Source organism: Arachis ipaensis, chromosome B01 (assembly GCF_000816755.2).
Source record: "Arachis ipaensis cultivar K30076 chromosome B01, Araip1.1, whole genome shotgun sequence".
NCBI lineage: Eukaryota > Viridiplantae > Streptophyta > Magnoliopsida > Fabales > Fabaceae > Arachis > Arachis ipaensis.
In genome coordinates, this window is record NC_029785.2 from 119,852,041 (window position 1) to 119,876,358 (window position 24,318).

At 34.0% G+C, this 24,318-nt stretch overlaps 4 protein-coding genes across 4 annotated transcripts in view; 2 read left to right on the top strand and 2 right to left on the bottom strand.

The window, feature by feature from the left end:
* The window catches only part of LOC107634836 (probable galacturonosyltransferase 11), a 4,206-nt gene extending 1,949 nt beyond the window's left edge, over positions 1 to 2,257 (top strand). Inside the window, exon 2 of the mRNA XM_016338254.2 lies at positions 380 to 2,257. Within this exon, the coding sequence (XP_016193740.1) occupies positions 380 to 1,834 (1,455 nt within the window). The 3' untranslated portion in view covers positions 1,835 to 2,257. The remainder of the gene's footprint in view (positions 1 to 379) is intronic.
* Positions 4,010 to 5,933, bottom strand: LOC107634844 (isoaspartyl peptidase/L-asparaginase). The gene is made up of 4 exons (XM_016338256.2): positions 5,691 to 5,933; positions 5,378 to 5,611; positions 4,862 to 4,948; positions 4,010 to 4,735 (listed from the first exon to the last, which is right to left on the bottom strand). Exons 1-4 carry the CDS (start codon positions 5,850 to 5,852, stop codon positions 4,247 to 4,249), a joined length of 972 nt encoding a protein of 323 aa, XP_016193742.1. The 5' UTR covers positions 5,853 to 5,933; the 3' UTR covers positions 4,010 to 4,246.
* LOC107611712 (protein BREAKING OF ASYMMETRY IN THE STOMATAL LINEAGE) lies at positions 6,901 to 8,559 on the top strand. Its single transcript, XM_016313613.2, has 4 exons — positions 6,901 to 7,067; positions 7,158 to 7,519; positions 7,635 to 7,759; positions 8,137 to 8,559. Exons 1-4 carry the CDS (start codon positions 7,010 to 7,012, stop codon positions 8,243 to 8,245), a joined length of 654 nt encoding a protein of 217 aa, XP_016169099.2. The 5' UTR covers positions 6,901 to 7,009; the 3' UTR covers positions 8,246 to 8,559.
* LOC107634828 (GRIP domain-containing protein RUD3) lies at positions 9,893 to 13,096 on the bottom strand. The gene is made up of 5 exons (XM_016338244.2): positions 12,678 to 13,096; positions 12,301 to 12,384; positions 11,138 to 11,494; positions 10,713 to 10,931; positions 9,893 to 10,320 (listed from the first exon to the last, which is right to left on the bottom strand). Exons 1-5 carry the CDS (start codon positions 12,882 to 12,884, stop codon positions 10,150 to 10,152), a joined length of 1,038 nt encoding a protein of 345 aa, XP_016193730.1. The 5' UTR covers positions 12,885 to 13,096; the 3' UTR covers positions 9,893 to 10,149.

The following is a 24,318-nucleotide window of genomic DNA, read 5'->3' on the forward strand; positions in this document are numbered from 1 at the left end:
TAGTATTAGAATCTAAAACATGAACTAATTATTAGGTTTGGAAACTGTTCTGTCTTTACTTGCACATCATTCCGCTTTCAATTGTTGATACATAAAATCCACTCTAAGGATCCAACACTTAGGAAAATATCTGAAACCATGATATCAAAACCTAAAGTGGCGGACTCAAGATTCTGGATGATATCAAAAGCTAAAGTTGACTGTCACCAATATGAACTAATAAACATGTTCAAAGTATGTGTTAATAACACATGGAGTGAAAAAGTATGGGATGTGTGAATGACTGTTGTTAATGCTTAGTTGATAGTGGTATTTCTTCCAAGTAGTTTATTATTCTCCAACTTCTAGTACTTATAAGGCAGGTGATTTTCCTTTGCAGGAGAGAAATGCTAGACTTGAACATTTTGCTAAGGAGAGTTTGAATTTTACTGAAGAAATTTTAAGTGTAAAATCATTTTCACGACAGTTAACACAACAAATGATTCTTGCCAAGGCTTATGTAGTTATTGCCAAAGAGCACAACAATCTTCACCTTGCTTGGCAGCTTAGCGCAAAGATCAGAGGTTGCCAACTTTTGCTTTCGAAAGCTGCGATGACAGGGGAGCCCGTAACACTGGAGGAAGCAGAGCCAATTATTAAAAGCCTTTCTTCTCTAATTTTTAAGGCACAAGACATTCATTATGACATTGCAACCACAATAGTGACTATGAAATCGCATATTCAAGCTCTTGAAGAGCGTGCCAATGCAGCCACGGTTCAAAGTACCGTGTTTGGTCAAATAGCAGCCGAGGGGTTACCGAAGAGTCTTCATTGCTTAAATGTGAAACTCATGTCTGATTGGCTAAAGAAGCCATCTCTGAAAGCACTCTCAGATGAGAAGAAAAACTCGCAGCGGCTTGTGGACAACAATCTCTATCATTTCTGCATATTTTCAGATAATGTACTGGCAACCTCAGTAGTTGTTAATTCAACTGTCTCCAATGCTGACCATCCAAAGCAGTTAGTCTTTCACATAGTCACTGATGGAGTGAATTATGGAGCAATGCAAACATGGTTCCTCAGTAACGACTTTAAAGGGGCCACCATAGAGGTACAGAATATTGAGGAGTTTCACTGGTTGAATGCAAGTTATTCTCCTATTGTCAAGCAGCTCCTGAATCCAGACTCAAAAACCTTTTATTTTGGGCTATATCAGGATGCAAATGTCGAACCGAAAATGCGGAATCCCAAATTTTTGTCTTTATTGAATCATCTTCGGTTTTACATCCCCGAGATTTATCCACAACTTGAGAAGGTTGTTTTCTTGGATGATGATGTTGTTGTACAGAAGGACCTGACTCAGCTTTTCTCACTGGATCTGCATGGCAATGTAAATGGTGCAGTGGAAACTTGCCTTGAAGCATTTCATCGGTACTACAAATATCTCAACTTCTCAAACTCAATTATAAGCTCAAAGTTTGACCCTCAGGCATGTGCATGGGCATTCGGTATGAACATTTTTGACTTGGTTGCATGGAGGAAGGCGAATGCGACCGCCAAATATCATTACTGGCAAGAGCAGAACGCTGATGGGACACTCTGGAAGCTTGGGACTCTTCCTCCTGGTCTTCTATGTTTTTATGGTCTGACAGAGCCACTTGACAGAAGATGGCATGTTTTAGGATTGGGTTATGACCTTAATATTGATAACCGCCTGATTGAAAGTGCGGCGGTCATTCACTTCAACGGGAACATGAAGCCATGGCTGAAGTTTGCTATAGGCAGGTATAAGCCACTATGGGACAAGTACATAAATCAAAGTCACCCTTATCTGCAAGACTGTGCCACAAGTTGAAATGCACTACTTCTCTATGCTTATGGAATTCTGCAACCCCAGATATTTTGAACTCATTGATCTGTGGTTTCCTTACTGTAGAGCCAGAAGTAGGAAATTTTGACTTTGCTAGGATTTTTTCTTATTATTTTTTATTTTTCTTTACCTTCATCCCCCTGCTATCAGTCTTGACATTGAAAGAGAACAAAAATGATTTCTTATACACTAGAAAGTTCATATGTCATAGGGGAAGAGATGTGGGAGAATACATTTTTTTGGTTAGTGGGGGCTTTCTTTTCCCCTTCTGCAAGTAGTAGAATGATTTGTTCGTTAGTAATTCTTGTAATAATTTATTTTATCACCTCTTTCAAATGACAAATAGTGATGTAATTGAATTGAAACAATTTTTTTACTCATCTCCTCATGCTTTATGAGATCCTTACAGTAACTTGATGAATCCTGCAACCTATTGATGATGATATATAACTCAATGCCGAGTTAATATTCAGATTGGTCTTTGAAATTATACTTGTGTCTCAATTTGATCCTTAAAGTTTTAGTTTATTCAATTTGGCGTTCAAGACTCACGTTAGTCTCTAATCTTGTTTTTATCATAGAATTGTTAACAGCGTGCTAAGATGAACTGAAATTGTCACACTAGACTCTAATAGCTATTTAATTTTGTTCCCTACGAAGTCTTTTAATTTTAATTTCACTTATTAAAGGCCTTTTAGAAACTACTAAAACTTGAAAATGTAGCCAAATTACATCATAGAATAGACACTATAATAAAGACACGTTATGAATTTTATGATACAAAAAATAAATCTTGCGAACTAACTAATGCTATTGTTAAACCTTTATAAATGTAGAACTCTACTTGATTTTGAGTGCAAGAAACTACTAGTCAGATAGAATGAATCCTCAAGAATCAAGATACAACATGCCAACTCCATCCCTTTTATTTTGACACACGCACTTAACTCCTCTACTACCTATTGCACTTCTATAACAATGTAACTACTTTAACTAGCTCTAACAACATACAATTACTCCCTTCTAATCCTTTTGTGCCCTCTCTTATTCTATTTTGTGTTGAAATAGCTATATGGTGATTCTAACCTGTAAGTATACAAAAGTTAAAACAATCTAACAAAAAATTATTGTGCTTTGTGACACATCGGAGGGGCAACCACAACAATCAATACATGGAACTCATCCTCCTCACTGATACGTTCTCAGGAGGTAAATAGAAAAATAACTATCCAACTATCCTTTTTAGAGTTAATAGTCAAATTAGTTCCGAATTATTGACTTGTTTTTCAAATTCATTTTTAAAAGATTTTATCAATCAAATTGATCCTTCAAAAATTATAAATTAATCATTTTTGTACTTCAGTTAGGTTATATTAACATTATACTTTATATAATTGAAAAAATAGACTAAATTGATAAATTTTCAAAAACATATTTGTTCAACATCCAATCGAATATGCTATATATCAAGTATACTGTCAGTTAACATTCTATATCATCAATCGTTGATGAAAACTATTAATTGAGTGACGGAAGGATAAAAATGATTAATTTGTAATCTTTAAAAAGACTAATTTGATTGATACAATTTTTCAAAAATAAATTTGGAGAATGATCTATATTTCAAAGACTAATTTTACTGTTAACTAATTCTTTTTATCTTTATCTTTTCGTTGCTGCTGTGTCTTTTATTCTTGGAATTTTTTTTCCTTATCACTCACATTCTTTCTATTTGTCCCAATCATTGAAACTCCATACGCATTCGGATCCATCATTGAACCTGATACGAAAGAAATTTTATGATGCACTCAAATTTAACTTGTTATTCTACTTCTGAATAACTGTACAAAAAGTCAAAAGCCTGATTGGTTAGTCATTAGTTCATCAATTGTATCGTTTTTTAAATACCTACAAAAGCATCTTGGTTGCAACTTGCAAGTCAACAAACCTAAACAGTTCAGGTTTAGACAACTATGGATTTTAATAATGAAGGGTAATGTACACGTAGGTGCAGAAAATTTTGATCCTAATGTGGCATTCACCATTTAGGGTCACTGGTCATTTTTCAGTTAAGAAGGTTCTTGATCATACAGCGTAAGGAAAACCATCATTTACCATATATTACAATCAATAAAATTTGTATATTTCACATACAAATGAGGCCAACGAAGTCGGCAATGGAACTTCATTTTCTAGGAACTTCATCATAAAGCTCAGGATTATAATAGAATATGATCATATTCAAGATGCGGGACAAACTATATCATAGATCACGTAACATAACTATAGTATTTCATTATGTAACTCGAGATAGAATTTCTTATGATATCAATCATGTAAGAAACATTTACCGATGTCAGGATACATAAAGCTCTGAAACCAGGAAAGACATGAGGATTACTCAACTTGGGCATCAGACCAAATAGCAACCTCTGAGTAGCCATCTTCGGTAGCAAATCCACGGAACATGCCTGTTGTGTTAAAAGACATCACAACTTCTCCTGCAGCAGACACAGCAATCAAACCAACGGTGCCCTTTGGTGTGCGCTCGTGCACAACACAATCAGCAGCTTCCTTGAGAGAGAGGCCTTTGAACTCCATCAGGGCAGCCACGTCTCTTGCAACTGTCCCACGTATTATTGATTCACCTTTGCCTGTTGCTGAAACTGCACAAAGCTCATTGGCATAAGTCCCGGCACCTATGACAGGTGTGTCACCGATTCTGCCAGACATTTTGTTCACTAATCCTCCAGTAGATGTAGCAGAAGCTAGATTACCATGACTGTCAACAGCCACACACCCGACAGTCCCAATTTGGCTATCGCCATTAGCACACGGCTTTTCCTTCTTAGTATCATTTTGGATGGGTTGGGCGTTATAATCAATCTGAAGTTATCAATACAAAAAGTTAAAGTGATCAATGTGACATAAGATATGCTACTTTTCGACTTTAAATTCAGCATACTTAATAACCCCACCTAAAAAGCACAGAGCATAGGCAAATTCAAATACCTGGACCCTATTGGCTTCTTTTGCTAGCTTCAGTCTCTCAACATTTTCAGGAGTAATGAAATGGCTTGAATCTACTATCTCAACACCCTGAAATATTCGACAATGAAGATGTATCTACAAGCTACAAGTATTCATCTCAAAACAACAATTTACTAGCATATGCATTCAAATCTGAACTTCTAAATCATACAATTAGATGATGACATAGTAGGTTAACATCATGTGTCACATAATAATTGGTTGACGTGTTCATGGTTATAATTAGTTGACCAATCATTGTGTGACACATGGTTACGTGGTAGCATTCTATGTCATCATGCCACATGACACAAGACAAATCATCATCTAACTTATAAAAGCACCAATTGACTTACAATTGTATTATGATTAACAAAATCTTTAGGAAACTAATTTGGAGAATCTGAGTATTTTCCATGTATGAATTTGAGTATTAACTCAATAAAGTAATAATGTTGATGCAGAAAGAAAGAAAGAACAACCAAATGATGACCTAACTTGTTCTCTTGCAAATTGCTCTGCTCCATCAAATGCAAGATATATATGAGGAGTCTTCTCCATAACAAGACGAGCCAAAGAGACGGCGTTAACAACCGTGGTTAAACCAGAAACAGCACCACATCTCATAGTGTTGCCATCCATGATCGAAGCTTCCATTTCAACTGTGCCTTCGGAGGTCAACACAGAACCCCTACCAGCATTGAAGTGCGGAATATTCTCCAGTTCACGAACCTATACAGAAGAGTAAAAGCATGAGATCACAGAATCTTTGATGAAAGTGAAGAGAATACCGTTACAGTTATTACTGTACCACGAGCTCAACCACGTCCAAAGGAGGCAAATTGGATTCAAGAGCTTCGACGCCAATTTGAAGGCAGTGGCGGAGGGCTTCCTCACGGGGCTGGCGGCGGTCATGTGGCAGTGAACGGGAGATGTCGCCGGCGCCGCCATGCACAGCTATAGCCCAACCCATGGAGACTCCAGTCAAGCCAGATCTAGTTATGTGTGCCCGGTTGAGATTCCCAAGCCAACAAATTTTTTAAAAAATATTTGTAATATCAACTCATTTTATATTTATTATTATATATTTTATAAATAAATAAAAAGATCTAAAATGAATTATTTGTTGTAAATAAATAAATAAGGAAGATGTACTAAATATAAAATAAAAATGTGTAAATAGAAGACACTAGTATTAATATTTATCAATATAATTATTTCACTATAATAGAAGTAATTTATATATTTACTAGTATATTATAATTTATCAATGGGCGTCCATCTTATTTATTTTTATCACATTAATGATATTAACACTCATTATTGGTAAAATAAAAGATAAAATAAGAAAATCAGACCCGATAGTACATAAGTTCAGTTTGGATAAAGAGCTTAATTAAGCTCTTTTTGAGAAAATAATTTAGATAATAAATGACTATATTAAAAGTAGCTTATAAATAAGTTATTTTGTATTTAAATTTTTAATTTTAAAAGTGCTTATTTTATAGAAATGTGATAAAAAGTAGTAGTATTATTAGAAAAGTCATTTTTTTAATTTCTCTATAAATTCCTAAATAACTTCTTAAAAAGCTATAATTTAGTTTTAAAAATTGCACTAGACATTAATACTATTATTTTTCATAAATTAAAAATTTAAAAAAATTACTTTTAAAACTTCAACATTTGTAATATGATTTTTATTTTTTTGGAGGTAGTAATAGAAAAGAAATAAAAAAAATGAAAATAAAATTAAAATATAGGATGATAATTTAGATCCAGAATCCATGTAATTATGATCAATTTCAAATTACATGAGGAGCTAGCTGGTTTTGGTTTTATATGTTGATGGAAAATTATGGGCAGGATACCATTGTGAATTAATTAAATTAAATTAAATGGCCACTAATTTCTCACTTCTTTTTCCATAATTTACTACTACCATAACTGATGCACTACTGATTATTATTTAAATTTCAAACTGTGCTACTCATTTGACCTATTTCCACTTGTATATTCTAAATTCCAACTCAAAATGCCCATTTCTCTCTTCATCGACGAAACAAATATTGCTAAATTCCTTCTTATCTTCATCTTGCTTTTACTTCCAAACAGCATCAAATAAACATCAACATGCAGTGGACACTAACATGTAGAGTTAGCGGCAGAGTTTCATGTTTTTTCACTACAGGTAAACATACATCATGAAAATCTGCTACTTTCTTTGTTACCATAATGTTTATTATAATATTAAGTGACTATTTTCATCAACTTTTCATAGATGACTATAAAATGGCTTCATTACCTCACGTGTCAATGAGAAAAAGTAGTATTCAACATAGAAATTTATTGCATGAAAGTGAAAATTTTAGTAAAACCGGACAACTAAACGATCCAATGGTGAAGGACAAAGATGGGATTCAGCTTGGAAATCAGTATAATGATTCAAATTGGTCACTCTCAATGGATGAAGATTACATAGTATTTTGCTTCGGAGAAGATGGATCATTTGATGTTGTTAAAGAAGTCAAATCCAATTATGCCGATGACGAAGAACTACAAGAAGAAACTGATAAGCAGATGCATGGGAATAGATCAAATGATGATGAACAATATCAAAATTGTACAGAATTCTTTAAAGAGGTGCAATCTTATTACCCTTGATCTATTATTTTGTGAGGGTGACTTTAGAGGTTGAATAATTATCACCAAACTATTAGTTTCTTATTGATTTATATCTTCTTTTATTACTTTGTAGGAAGAGATAAAAGAGATGGAAACAGAGCGAATCCGAGAAGGAATTGATGAGTTTGGAAGATTGTATCCTGAATTAAGTGATTCTAACCGATCTGAAGGCAGTAATGGTTCTTTTGCATTCCCTGTGTAAGTAAAAGCATATGCTACCATATTTAAAAATGTTAACTATGCTCATTTTAAAATGTATTGTATAATGTAAATTGTAAAATAAGATAGTGTCATAAAATATTATAGTAGGTAAAATATAAAAGAGGAGTGTTAGGGAGTCAGCAACTTTTACATTTTGTAACCATCAATTAGCTATCAATAATGTTTTTAATGGTGTGAGACTACATCTAATGGTAAAAAATCATTCACTTTTCTTTTGATGGTTAAGTGTTGGCCACAAAACACAAAAATTATTGGCTCTCTTGACTTTTCCAATATGAAAATGGGTGGGTTGTTTATCAATGATTCAAAAGTAATTCTCAAGTTATTCTCTTATTTGTTTTGGAAAATTTCAGGTTAAATTGGGAGTGGATGGGAAGCCCTGTAAAGATGCCTAAGTCAGAAGATATTTGTCAAAAGAAGCAAAAGATCCGATTTATTCCATTTCAGTGCTGTCGATTCTGATCATGACTCCAGATTTTCCCATTTTTTTCACAAATGAATGCTTCTGTTTAGTGAATAATAAGCTAGAAATATAATTTACCATTTCTTCTTCTTGTCAAAACATAAATAACGAATTAAGTTTATCAAATAGACCGAAGAGTTTGGTTAAGTTTTTTTTCTTTTTTTTTTTACTTTTACTTTAGCATATCTATCATGCAGCTTGAATGATGAGATATATACATCTTTATAAAATATTGTTCATATTGTTATTGAATATAGAACTTCTTAGAATAAAAAAAATTGTAAAATGATAAAAACGATATGAGGAACTTATTATCTTTCCATTTATAAGTTTCTTTACAAGTATGTTTCATAAAATATTCGAAAAACAATTACGTATGTTATTTAACAAAATGAAAACGAAAAATAGTTAATATATGAAAAGTTGGAGAATAATAAAAAATAGATAATAATCAGCTATAGGTGTAAAACAATCTTTTTATATACCATCAATTGTAAACTCTCTTAACTTATATAGGTGTATGTAAAATGTAAATTAAATTAATTAGAAATAATATAAATACATAATTAATTAGTAATAATTATATTTTATTCGAGTAACAAAAATATTTGGTGTATGAATAACGTTTTTCTTTAAAGATTATCACCTCAAGTAGTGAATGAATGTCTTTATCATATAAAATATATTGGCCATTTATACAATTTAAAAGATTTAATTATTCTATTAGTCATTATAGTTTCACTAAATTTTTAATTAAGTCTTTATAATTTAAAAATTTATAATTAAATTTATGTATTTAATAAAAATGTTCAATTAAATTTTTATAATTATTTTTTATTAAAAATAGATTTTTTAAAATATTTAATTTTATGAAAGGCTACACATGAGTGTTATAATATATATCCGCATATTCGCAGTATATTTATCCACATCTGATCCGTAATTTGAGGATATTATCCGATCCGATCGACAGAGTCATTATTGGGAATAATATTTTTTGTTTGACATAAAATGAAATTGTGAAATATTCTAAAAGCAAATATTTTAATATGATTTTTTTTATGAAAAATCATAATTAATAAAAATCTAATTACAAACTTTTATCTAAATATAGGAGCCTAACTATAAACTTTTTAAATTATAAAAATTTGATAAAATTATAAAAACTAATAATGTAATTAAACCTATTTAAAAATTAATTGGACGTTGAGAAAACTCTGGATTTTTATTTTTTGCTATCATGCGGCCTTTTAAAATAATTTAATAAGTTTTTGGTAATTCTTAATAGTCCTTTATTAACTTTTTATTGTTTTATTAAATCATTTCTCTGAATAATCTAAATATAACTCTACTTAAGTACTTATGTTAGTATTAAAGCAAGTTATTATTATCCTCAAAAATTATAATCCCTAAGGAATCTAGCTACATTCCAGTACCCAAAAAATCTTGGCTACAATGCTACATTCCTGTACCCAAAAATTCTAGCTACATTCCTTTCGTGAAGGCGTTATAGAGATCCGAAAATTGAAAATATAAATTGCTGTTCAAGTTACATAGGCAGACAAAAAAAGAAAAAGAGACTTTACAATTTACAAATATAAATTAGACATTAAAAAAAGATATACTAACAAATTAAAACAAGATTGTAAAAAGAGAAAATGTCGATAATTTCCATTGGTAGTTAACCCAAATGAAGATAAAACAAAATATTTTTACAGACCTTAAAGCATCACCTCATTGAACCAGCTTCACTTTATGATATAAAATGACACAACTATATGTAGTTGAATGAATCAAAAAGGCATTTTATATAGACAAACCATTAACAAATGCCGCTGATACAGACGAAAGTGCATTAATCTATGTGACTACAGGGCCTAGCGTGTAAGCAATTAAAATGAAACTACATACTGAAATTTTTGGATTTGAAAACAAATGATTGTAGATGTAACCTAGCTTTAGCGGCAGCAGCAACTGATTCTTCATCTCGTTTTTCCTTGGCAATGGCAAGTGCAGCAATGTAAGCTTTTCTTGCTTCTTCCATTTTCTGCAATTCCACCTCATCCAAATCATCCTGTTCAACCAAGCAGATATTTTCACTTTAAAAGTTCATCACCAACTCGAGAATTCAATTGATAGAAACTCAGATGCACTTGTCTTTATGTGAACTTGATAATTAAGAATTATTAAATAACAATATAGTCAAATATGTCAAATCATCTAACGGTTCTTGACTATCAACTTCACCTGCAAATAGACATATGAGTCTCTACCAATTCAATTATATATTTATGCATGTGAAATTGTGATCTTAAAACATAAGTGGTGCACATCAATCTCGTATATTTGCTTTGAGCAGCTCCCTCTCCACAGAAAAAGGAAGCCATAGGAAGGATGAAGAGAATCAATAAACAAGTTTTCAGATATATGATGTGCATGTTGGTAATAAAGTATTGATAAACTCACAATACTGGAAACGTAATTTAAATCACAAGGCTTGGTGTCATAATCATCGGTGTAATCAGCAGTATCGGTTTTTGTTAAGCCCTCAAGGAACAATGTAAATGATGAAATGTCTCCTTGCACAGAATCTAGCTCTTCTTGGAGTTTCTCCACTCTCTTGTTCGATGTCATTGCTTCCCACTGTATCTTTTCAAGGGCAGCTTGCTTGTCTGCAAGCTTAATCTGCATAAAAAGCAGACAGTGTTGATGTGTGAGAGACTGAGAGGAACGACTTTAAAACCTTCAAAAACCTACTCCGTCAATAGCAATGGGAGTATGAATATAGTCCAAAAGTATGGTTTGTAAAGGATGAACCCAGCTTGCAGTATGAACAACTTTGCTACTCTTGGTGCCACATTACTGATTAGCAAACACAAGTGGATTGGTACCTTAGCATCAGAGAGTTGTTGTTGAGTATACTTAAGCAAAGAGTCCTTTTCTGAAGCCTGGCTTTTCAGTTCATCGAGATTTGCATTAAAAGCATTCAGTTGTTCTCTTGTGTTTTCAGCTGACCTTAGAAGGTCATCTTTCTCCTGCAATTTCCTCTGAAGTTCCTCTACTTGTTCCTTCAATATAACTAGCTCTTCGCTGTCCTTTTCTGATGTCGAAGCTCTTGAAGAAAACATAGAAAAACTGTCAGCATCAGAATTATTGTTACCATTTTTGCCTTGTTCTTTTTCACCTTGGTCCTTTTTCTTTTTGACAGGAATAGATTGAGTGGCATTTTTCCCTCTTAAATCTGTTGCCTACAATGGATATGAACAATCAATTAGTTGATTATTTGAAAAAGGATGCAAATTGTACACATGAGCATGACCAATAGATAATTTATAAATGATGGCCTGTTGTAAAATAATTTAAATTTAGAATTTAGAAGAGGAAAAACTCATTTGCCCCAGATATATTTTACATGAATAATATCATTCACCAAAGCATCCAATTTCATTAAGTAAAATTTGGCAAGAAATAAGTTGATTGTTATAGACACATGCCAAACATGCAATCAAAGAGCAATATAAAGCAGTCCAATGGTATGAGAGCAATATTCATGTGTGCTGCAGCAGAACCATGCTCTCAGAGGAAAATAAGTTTTTTTTTTTTTTTTAATGAAACAGCTCTACACCACCGGTGGAGCAAACAGTAATAAACATAAGTACAACTAAAATAAAAACATCACTAACAACCCAACAAGTTAATACAACCCCTAGTCATCTTCGGCATTGCCATCAACAACCAAGAGAAGTACCACCAATCCACTCGTCAGATAGCACTAAAATAAAATAAATATAACAACTAAAATTAGGTGATTTGACTGATTTCAGATTTACATGTCCCAGTATATATGATATATATAGAAAGATGAGTTTGCATTATTTCAACTCTTAAGTCATCAATTAACAAAACCATTCAGAAGCGTGTCATATATTAATCAAAATTATATCAAATGGGAGGAAACCCTTAAATAGACAATGCTAGATTATGAACCCAAAAAAATAAAAATAAAAATAAGAAAAGGGAAATGTATTGCAGTCTTACACTATTACACACTTACTTTTTTAGACAACGTTTCTCTTGTAGGCGTTTTGGTGTAGATAATGGAACCACGACGGGTGAATGAGCTTCTTGCTTTACGATCCTATCCACATTCAAGAGTTCCACTCATCACTTCAAACTTCAAATCATCATTCACTCAATAAAGATATTTAAAAAATAAGTTTAATCAAATCAAATCAAAATAAGTTAAAGTTGCTTCCTTTTTTCTTCCTCCACATGGCATAATTACATAAATCATAAGAATAATTCTAAAATTGTTCTAATTTCCCCAAAATTTCGTTCCTTTGCTCTCACATTGGTACAAAAAAGCGTTGAGAAACGGAAAAAAGATGTTGAAAATTGAAAAACAGATAAGAGGGAAAATGGAGGGTTTACGATGAGGGACTGAACGAGAGGAACAATCTCGACAAGGTCGTTGAAGAGGACGCGATGCAAGTTTCCAGCACCACCAGATGCGGCGGCAGCAGCGGCGGCGGAGCTAGCAAGCTCGGAAGAAGAGCTATCTTGAGCTGAAAGCCACGAATTAGGGTCTCCGAAATCGGAATTTCCTTGCATATCCACGAATCGCTGCCCCTCGTACATTTTCTTTTTCTCCCACTGAAAAATTCGATGCTCGAGAATCAAGATCGAACAAAGAGAAATCAAAATAAACAAGGGCAAAAGAATTTGACTTGAGAGTGACACTACTGCGACGAGAGACCCTCGCTTTAGAAAAAAATTGTAGATTTTGATTTTCTATTCGAAGAGAAAGCAACGGATATTTTCGATTCAGTGTTAGGGATCAGGTTTGAAATGACGGAATTGCCCTTCCTGGTTGCTTTCGTAAGCTGGTAGAGTAGAGTAGCCATTTGGCAACACCCGCTGCCAATGTTTCAAAAAACTTCAACAACGACAAAATCATTGTTTCTCTTTTAACTAAATTATTTCATTTTATTTTAAGGCCAATTTTTCCGTTGCACGTTTATATTGAAATTGTCAAATTTTATTTGATATATGATTTTTGAGAAAAAAATTGTCAATAAATTCTTTCTCCAATTGTAATTTGTAGAGTTTGCTATGTTTTTTTTTTTTTAATAATTTTGCAACTCATATTTCGATACGGTAGACAATGCCTTATTTTAAATTGCATTTAAGAACGAACAATAGATACGATTAAGAGTAAAAATAAAAATCTAATTTAATTCTGGTTTATTTTTACGAAAGATAAAATATTTTTTGTTAAAAAAATGGTCATAGATTCTTTACTTCCACATTTTTGTAAGAGTATCATTAACTTTTATAAAAATAATTAGAAAATATATCTTTTTTTTTAAATTTATTAATTATATTTTGACCCCTTAAATTATTGGTTTTTAACTTTTCTTTCTTTTTCTTTTTTTGGGTACGAAAAACTAAGAGATTAGAGTTCTTAGAGAGTATCAACCAGATTGAAGCCTTTTTTTCCTTCCCTAACTCTGCCCTTACTCTCCCCTTCCCTTAGAGTTCTTGGAAAACTCTAACCCTGCCCTCCCCTTTCTTTTTTTATTTCAGATACAGGGGCATTCAGAGAAGAGAAGTAGCTAGGGTTTTCATCCAACTTCAATCCCTGCCATTCTCATCCTCTTCCTCTGCTGCAAATTTCCGCGACCTGCTTCCGCCGCCGCAACACGCCTCCGCCGCCGCCGCGCCCTGCTTCTGTATGTTCTCTAGTTTTTCGGCTGCATAGCAAATGCTTTGCTGATAATCTGTTTCCCTGTCTCCTTATTTTGAAGTGAAATATGTAGTTTGTGTTTTCTTTCTCTTGTTAACCTATATTCATAAGATGTGATTTGGTGGGGATGTATATAGATAGAGCAAAATCGTTGCATATTTGATAGGATAAATTATAGTTCTTTTTACTACTGAAACTATTTAGTCTTTAAGTTCAGTTGTCTGTCTGTGTGTGTAGCCAAATATAATACCCAGAAATTTGATATTGCTCCACTAGTTTTTTCTACCAGAATTGTCTGCCTGTCATTGCTATTGCTTTGATTCCTAAACCAATGTGCTGTTTTTGACCTTTTGTGTGTGTGTGTGTGTGTGTTTGTGTGTGGCTATGCTTAGCCAATTATAACACGAAAAAATTTGATATTGCTCCACTAGTTTTTCTTATTGGAGTTTTCTACCTGTCATTACTATTGCTTTGATTCGTAAACTAATGTGCTGTTTTTGACCTTTTGGATGACTCTAGCTGAAAATTTGAACCATACTGCAGTATGATGTTAGCTTTTAATATCACATTTTCACTTTACTAGATATTTGAAGCAGCAAGCATCTTTATTTGATATATGATTTTTGAGAAAAAAATTGTCAATAAATTCTTTCTCCAATTGTAATTTGTAGAGCTTGCTATGTTTTTTTTTATAATAATTTTGCAACTCACATTTCGATACGGTAGACAACGCCTTATTTTAAATTGCATTTAAGAACGAACAATAGATACGATTAAGAGTAAAAATAAAAATCTAATTTAACTCTGGTTTATTTTTACGAAAGATAAAATATTTTTTGTCAAAAAAAATGGTCATAGATTCTTTACTTCCACATTTTTGTAAGAGTATCATTAACTTTTATAAAAATAATTAGAAAATATATCTTTTTTTTTAAATTTATTAATTATATTTTGACCCCTCAAATTATTGGTTTTTAACTTTTCTTTCTTTTTCTTTTTTTGGGTACGAAAAACTAAGAGATTAGAGTTCTTGGAGAGTATCAACCAGATTGAAGCCTTTTTTTCCTTCCCTAACTCTGCCCTTACTCTCCCCTTCCCTTAGAGTTCTTGGAAAACTCTAACCCTGCCCTCCTCTTTCTTTTTTATTTCAGATACAGGGGCATTCAGAGAAGAGAAGCAGCTAGGGTTTTCATCCAACTTCAATCCCTGCCATTCTCATCCTCTTCCTCTGCTGCAAATTTCCGCGACCTGCTTCCACCGCCGCAACACGCCTCCGCTGCCGCCGCGCCTGCTTCTGTATGTTCTCTAGTTTTTCGACTGCATAGCAAATGCTTTGCTGATAATCTGTTTCCCTGTCTCCTTATTTTGAAGTGAAATATGTAGTTTGTGTTTTCTTTCTCTTGTTAACCTATATTCATAAGATGTGATTTGGTGGGGATGTATATAGATAGAGCAAAATCGTTGCATATTTGATAGGATAAATTATAGTTCTTTTTACTACTGAAACTATTTAGTCTTTAAGTTCAGTTGTCTGTCTGTGTGTGTAGCCAAATATAATACCCAGAAATTTGATATTGCTCCACTAGTTTTTTCTACCAGAATTGTCTGCCTGTCATTACTATTGCTTTGATTCCTAAACCAATGTGCTGTTTTTGACCTTTTGTGTGTGTGTGTGTGTTTGTGTGTGGCTATGCTTAGCCAATTATAACACGAAGAAATTTGATATTGCTCCACTAGTTTTTCTTACTGGAGTTTTCTACCTGTCATTACTATTACTTTGATTCGTAAACTAATGTGCTGTTTTTGACCTTTTGGATGACTCTAGCTGAAAATTTGAACCATACTGCAGTATGATGTTAGCTTTTAATATCACATTTTCACTTTACTAGATATTTGAAGCAGCAAGCATCTTTGGCAAATAGATCGTTATCCAAGTATCATTTTTTAATACATATTTCTACAAAAAGCTTCAGGAGACTATTTCGGTTAAGGTAATATATTATCTTTATGCACATACGTAGCTGTATTTATGTCATTATGTGCATGTATGGCAATAATGTTCTAATTATTTGCAAGTAGAATTTAGATGTTTAAGATCATCACATTCTTAATTGTTCTATTCTAAAAATAATATGCCCTTTACTGGCTGCTGGTTTGACTGATAGCTGATAACGTATTAATGATGTTTAACTTCTGTTATTAAATACGTTTTTGCTTGATAGTTTTGAAGGAAACATTCAATTAATCACCATACAAGTGCAAATGACTGATCGAAGAACTATTTCTCGGGCAGCATAAACTATTAGTTTATCACTTGTATCATGACCCTTTTGCAATGTATTTTTTCTTCTTTCTAGATGACATGTGAAGTTATGATAAACCACTATTTTATGGTTTATCTTGTGCTCAATTGAGTGGTTTCTATCTACCCTTTACCCACTTATTCATACTATTTACATGGTTTTATATTTCCTTCCTAATTATGTGCTTTGATGGAAAATATGCTTCTTTGATCTTATATTTGCTCATATTAAATCCTCTCTTATTACCATTAGATGCCTTGATATGTGTGTTAAGTGATTTCAGAGATTACAGGGCAGGGATGGCTCAGAGGATGAAAAGGAAGCATGCAAAAGTGGAAGGAATACAAGAAGTTGGAGAAATTACTAAGCTGTCCAGCCTGACCTCTTCGCACTCAAACAGCTATAACTTTAGCTACAAAGATCCAAATGACACAGTTCCAGTTGCGTTGGAAAGCTAACGTCCGGGGCTTCGATTTGATATATAATTTGCTATAGTTTCTCTGACGCTAGGCGACGCGACCGCGTGATCCATGCGGCCGCGTCACAGTGACGAAAAACCAGCGTGACAAAATTCGAAACCAGCGAATTCTGGACTGTTTTTGACCCAGTTTGTGGCCCAAAAAACACAGATTAGAGGCTATAAAGTGGGAGAATGCATCCATTCATAAAAATCTTTTCAAAATTCATAATTTTAGGAGTAGATGTCGTTTTTAGAGAGAGAGGTTCTCTCCTCTCTCTTAGGATTAGGATTTAGGATTTCTCTTAGTTTTAGGAGTGACTCTCAATCCCAGGTTTAATATTCCTTTTACTTTATATTTCTCTTTTACCTTCAGATACTCTAATGCTTTTATTTGTATTTGACTTATGTTGCCCAATTGGCTTATGAACTTCTCCATGTTAGATTTTACTACTTTGAATGTATTTTATTCGAGGTATTTTCAGATTTAATTTTGCTTTGCTTTATTTATATTGATGCTTTTTAATTTAGATATTTTCTTCCTTTTGGCTTTGGTTAAGTAATTGGTAACGCTTGAGCTGTCAAATAAAGGAGTGGTTGAAATTGGGAGTTGCTCCAATAACTCTAGTCTTTCCATCGGAATTGACTAGGACCTGAGGATTAAGCTAATTAATCCACTTGATCTACCTTCATAGTAGAGGTTAACAAAGTGAGATTAAAATCCAAATTTCATCAAAACTGATAAGGATAGGACCTCCAGTTCTAATACCTTGCCAAGAGTTTATTTTATAGTTATTTATTTTTATTATCATTCAACATACTGCTTCCTCACTTTCAAAACCCCAGTTTACAAAACTCATAACCAATAATAAGAACATACATCCCTGCAATTCCTTGAGAAGACGACCCGAGGTTTGAATACTTGGTTATCAATTTCAAAGGGGTTTGTTACTTGTGACAACCAAAACGTTTGTACGAAGGGATTTTTGTCGGTTTAGAGACTATATCTACAACGCGACTGTTTTTATGACATTCTTTACTGGCAAAAATCCTAACGTCAAAATGGCGCCGTTGCCGGGGAATTGCAAACGTGTGCCTTATTATTGGTTATTGTAAATAATTTTTTGATTTTTGCTTGTTTATTTGTTTTTATTTTTGTTTTTAATTTTGTTTTTTCATAAATTAAGAGGTTATTTGTTTTTATTTAGTTATTAAAAAAAAATTTTCAGATTTTTATTTTTAAAATTTTTATCTTATCTTATCTTATTTCAAAAATCAAATTTCAAAATTTAATTTTCAGAATTTTTCAAAATTTCAAATTTCAAATTTCAAAAATTAATTTTCAAATTCAAAATTTAAATAACCTTTTAATTTAAATCCAATCACTCCCAACCACCACCACTTTCTTTTGTATCATGTCCAAGTCCGACAACCCGAGAAGCAGAGGTTCGCCTAAGGAAAACAATAATTAAATTTCAGGCAACCGTTCAACAACTGGGGCAAGCATTAATTCAATGGGCTTCTAGGCGCTCAAATATACAAGGATCAGCCACAGCTCCATGTGGACAGTCTAGTGAAGAGCGTAGCATGAAGGAGATACCAGAAACCCTAGTGGACAAGACAGAGAATGAATTCGTACTAGAACAAGTAGAAGAAGCTGTCATTGTTCAAGAAGAAGAAGAAGAAGTGGTTGAAGACTTAGGAGATGCAGAACCTCCATGGGAAAGTCCAGTCATAGAACCCCCTTCCAAGACGTTTGAAATTGATGCTAAGGAGGGTGTACAACCTCCAAGGCATATCACATTTGAAGACTTAGAAGAGGTTGATCAAGAGATGGAGATTCAAGAAGAAGAAGCACAACCTCCCATGCCCTTGGAAAGCAATGAAGAGAAGATTGAATTGGAAGAAAGCCACCAAGAGGAAGAGGTTGAAATTGAAGAAGCTTGCAAAGAGGTGGTAATTATCAGAGAAGAGCACAAGGGAGTGGAGCTTGCAATTTCATTAAAAATACCTCCCCCTAAGTTGCCATCATCCTTCACAACATTCAAGTGGGTAAAATTCATATCCCATAGCTTTCTAATCCCACTTGAATATGGGCTACTGGAGACGGATGGTCAACTTAGAGCTCTTTGTGGCATTAAGAGAAAGAGAAAGATGGCCAGTGATAAGAATTGTCAAGCAAGGTTCAACATGGTTGTGTGCTCAAAGTTTGAATGCAAAGGTTGGTGTAAAGCTCAACTGAATGGGTCTAGGAAGTTGTTTGGCCGCTTACGTGAGAATTCAGACTGCTTACCATCCGGAGGGAACAATATTGCTCAACCAAAAGACGGGTGCAAAGGCAAGGTCTGGGACCCCGGAATCCATTCTATCAATCACCACTCTTGGGGCCTTGTCACTTGCTTTAACTTACTTGAAGGCTTTCTGCGCCTAGTTTGGGACCCCGAAGGTTACTGGAGATACAAACATTGGTGGAGATTCCTGGATGAGTTCAAGCACAAGCCACCATAACAGGAAGCTCACCAAATGTCCAACTTAAGGACTCTAACTAAAAGTGCTAGGTGGGAGACAAGCCACCATGGTATGATTGTTCATTTTTTCATTTTTATTTAGTTTTATTTGTTTTCTAGTTTTATTTTATTATATTGAACCTGGAGTTTTGCATCACATTCATATTAACACTGCATTCTTCATTTTTCAGATTAAAAAAAAAAAAAAAGCGAGCACGCGACGCGACCGCATCAGCGACGCGTCCGCGTCGCAAGGAGATGGGAGATAATATTAATATGAACAGAGAGTTTCGCAGGAGCAGCGCTGGAGGTGTGCCAATGGCACAATTCCACCCACGCGGACGCATGCCCCACGCGTCCGCGTCACCTGGGAATAATGGCCTCCCACGCGACCGCGTCACCCACACGGCCGTGCAACCTGAAAATCGACGTCAACCAGGTGCATGGCCGAAAGTTGAGCTGGAGTTGGGCTGGACTCGTGTTGGAAGCCCAAGCCTCACCACGCGAACGCGTGCCTCATGCGTCCGCGTCATATCCCCATGATGGCCATTCACGCGACCGCGTCAACTACGCGATCGCGTCACCCAGAATTTTGGCAAAAAGAGTTTTGAACAGAGAGTTGTGCGACCGCGAGGCTGCACTCGCGCCACTAGCACAAATCAAGTCACGCGATCGCGTGCCCCACGCATCCGCGTCACCCAACCTTATCGCGCACCACGCGACCGCGTCCCCCACGCGACCGCGTCGCCAGCGTCGAACAACCTATCCATATTAGTGCCAATTTTCTTATCTTCTCTTTTCTAATCCTAATTTCTTCCTTCTCTCTCCTTTCTCACTTTCTTTTTTTTCTTCTCATCCTTTTTCCCTCTCATTTTATTTTACTTCATTTATTTGCATATTTCATTCATTACATTATTCTCATTGGTGTTGGAGTTTTATTTGGATAAGTGCCTCATTTTATTTGAGCACGTGGCTACTCGGAGAAGAGATTTGACAATTGACATTTACTTACGGTTCTCATATACATTTGGATTACATTATTTTCATCCCTATTTTTAACTTGCACACCCAATGTATTTGAGATTATCATTCACAATTGTCATCATTACACATGCTCTTTAATTTGGCACATTTATGCTTGAGCTATGCTTTTCATGCCTATTATTTGCATGTTTTTATCCTCTTGCATCTAATTATTTTGAATTGCCCCTTTTGATCTTTATTGTTGTCTTTCCTACATGTTATAGGTACCATGTAGTTGGGCTATCATCTTTCCTTTGGCATTCCTTATCACTTGGAATTTTCTTGCTTCCAGTCTTAGTTTTCTATATTTTACACTCTTCCTTTTTCTTCCTCCTTAGGCATGGGTACCAAGAAAGAAAAAGAGAAGGTCACTGACAAGACACCAGCAAGGAAAGGAACCAAGAGATCTCCAACTAAGACACCTCCATCTACAAGCGTCAGTTGGAGCAACCCGTCCACCTGCACATCTCAGCATGCACCGAGGACGGTGCAATCTTTAAGTGTGGGGAGGTCGATACCAATCTCCATTGGTTAGTTATTTTCTGACTCAACACCAAAATTTTTATTTTATTTTCTTTGTTAATTGTTACATTTGCATATTTAATTGCATGTTTATTTGATTTTATGCATTTAGTTACTACTTGGTTGAAGTAATATTTTCTTTTTCAAAAATTTTTTTTTTAATATTTCACTAATTTAAATTGAAAAATTTTTTTGTGTTAAATTTGTTTGAAGTTGTATTTGAAACATGGTTTTTGAGCCAAAGAACACACAACCTGTGAGATTTGAGCTTATTTATATGGTAACATTATTTAACCATAGAAATTTTATTCCTGTGTGTTCCCTTCTCTATGATTGTAATCTTTACTTTGTTCCATTCTATATGTCCAATATTTAGTGTATTTACATGCTTGCATATGATTGAGGCCATTGTTTGATTTTAGCTCACTTATTCCAAAATTAGTCTACCTTTTACATCACCCTTGTTAGCCCCTTTGAGCTTTTAAATCCCTTCTATTTTATAACCACATTACTAGCCTTAAGTAGAAAAACAAAATAAGAATCCCAAGTTGAATCCTTTGTTAGCTTAAGATAGATATTGTGTAAAATTTAAGTGTGGAGAATTTTATGGGAACATGGGATGATATGAAAAAGTAGGGAATTAAATTGAATAAGTCATTTGAAAATTTGGGAAGCATGCTCATGTGAAATCAAAATAATTAAATTACCATATGCATTGAAGAAAAATATATTAAGTAATTAAATAAGGGGATACAAAATAAATAAATAAATAAATAAATAATAATAAAAAAAAGAAAGAGAGAGAAAAATGAAAAAAATATATATTACCCCAAATGCAAAATAAAAAGAATCAATGCACATGGGACAAAATTCAAAAATAAGTTTGATACATGAGCATGTAATACAAAAGTGGGAAAAATTTGGGTAGTTAGGTAAAGTATCTTAAAATTGTATAAAGTATGTATATGTTAGGTGAGATCTTAGACTAATCAAGGATTCACTTTACTAGCTCACTTAACCATATATATATCCTCACCTTTACCTTAGCCCCATTACAACCTTGAAAAGACCTCATGATGTTTGCATTGGTACATTAAATAATGTCGATTGGTTAGGTGAAGAACAAATTTTAGAGAGCATGACTAGGAAAGAATAGAGTGATTGACCCTAGACACTTGAGAGTTAGAGTGATATACACTACCAGTACGGGTTCAGTGCTTAATTCTATGTTTCCTGCTTTCATAAGCTATCTTCTTACAAGTTTACTTGCTTTTTATTGTATAATTTGAATTAGTGGAATTTGATTTATGTTTGTCTTGGAGAACTTATTTATTTTTAACCAAGTAAGTAAAAGCATTTAGCATGTAGTTGCATTCATAGGTTGCATTTCATACCATTCCTCTTCATTCCTTTATAGTTTCTCTTGAGCTTAGCATGAGGACATGTTTTTGTTTAAGTGTGGGGAGGTTGATAAACCACTATTTAATGGTTTATCTTGTGCTCAATTGAGTGGTTTCTATCTACTCTTTACCCACTTATTCATACTATTTGCATGGTTTTATATTTCCTTCCTAATTATGTGCTTTGATGGAAAACATGCTTCTTTGATCTTATATTTGCTAATATTAAATCCTCTCTTATTACCATTAGATGCCTTGATATGTGTGTTAAGTGATTTCAGAGATTACAGGGCAGGGATGGCTCAGAGGATGAAAAGGAAGCATGCAAAAGTGGAAGGAATACAAGAAGTCGGAGAAATTGCTAAGCTGTCCAGCCTGACCTCTTCGCACTCAAATGGCTATAACTTTAGCTATAGAGGTCCAAATGATGCGGTTCCAGTTGCGTTGGAAAGCTAACGTCCGGGGTTTCGATTTGATATGTAATATGCTATAGTTCCCCTGATGCTAGGTAACGCGACCGCGTGATCCATGCGGCCGCTCGCAGTGACGAAAAACCAGCGTGGCAAAATTCGAAACCAGCGAATTCTGGACTGTTTTTGACCCAGTTTGTTGCCCAGAAAACACATATTAGAGGCTATAAAGTGGGAGAATGCATCCATTCATAAAAAGCTTTTCAAAATTCATAATTTTAGGAGTAGATGTCATTTTTAGAGAGAGAGGTTCTCTCCTCTCTCTTAGGATTAGGATTTAGGATTTCTCTTAGTTTTAGGAGTGACTCTCAATCCCAGGTTTAATATTCCTTTTACTTTATATTTCTCTTTTACCTTCAGATACTCTAATGCTTTTATTTGTATTTGACTTATGTTGCCCAATTGGCTTATGAACTTCTCCATGTTAGATTTTACTACTTTGAATGTATTTTATTCGAGGTATTTTCAGATTTAATTTTGCTTTGCTTTATTTATATTGATGCTTTTTAATTTAGATATTTTCTTCCTTTTGGCTTTGGTTAAGTAATTGGTAACGCTTGAGCTGTCAAATAAAGGAGTGGTTGAAATTGAGAGTTGCTCCAATAACTCTAGTCTTTCCATCGAAATTGACTAGAACCTGAGGATTAAGCTAATTAATCCACTTGACTACCTTCATAGTAGAGGTTAACAAAGTGAGATTAAAATCCAAATTTCATCACAACTGATAAGGATAGGACCTCCAGTTCTAATACCTTGCCAAGAGTTTATTTTATAGTTATTTATTTTTATTATCATTCAACATACTGCTTCCTCACTTTCAAAACCCCAGTTTACAAAACTCATAACCAATAATAAGAACATACCTCCCTGCAATTCCTTGAGAAGACGACCCGAGGTTTGAATACTCGGTTATCAATTTCAAAGGGGTTTGTTACTTGTGACAACCAAAACGTTTGTACGAAGGAATTTTTGTCGGTTTAGAGACTATATCTACAACGCGACTGTTTTTATGATATTCTTTACTGGCAAAAATCCTAACGTCAAGTTACTATGGGGAAAGTAATCTAGAAATTGGAGTGGGATATTTGATAGTTCATTAGTTAGAATGCATGATAGAGAACAAGTGAATAATAGGTGTAATTATTATTCTTATTAACAGTTAAATTTCAGCTGGGTATTGTCTGCATTTCAAGCCTAAAGGCTTTTTTATTTGAGGGAGGGTATAAGAGACAAACTGCATCCACGTGCCTTAACCTAGCAACTTAGGCATTTTGGAGTGTTAATTTTTAGTATGTTCTCTAATTCATTTTCCCATTAAATGATATAGCAAAATGACAGAGCAATATTCTTTGTCAAATTCAGAAGGTGGTGGAAGGGTGTAAATATATTTTAGAAGGCCTATGTTTTGATTCCAGTACACGAGGAGTAAATTTTTTCCTTAGCAGTGAAACTTCATTTTGTAAGTTATTAAATTCTTGACTACGTGGAAGTTCTTTTGTGCTTTCTTTTGTTTTAGGTTATTATAGGAAGAAAATACAATTCTTGTGATAGGAAAAGCCCTCTAAGGTCAAGAAATATATATAATACTTGGGCTATAGTGTCACCTCATTTTACATTGACTTGAAACTACAACTATGGCTTGTT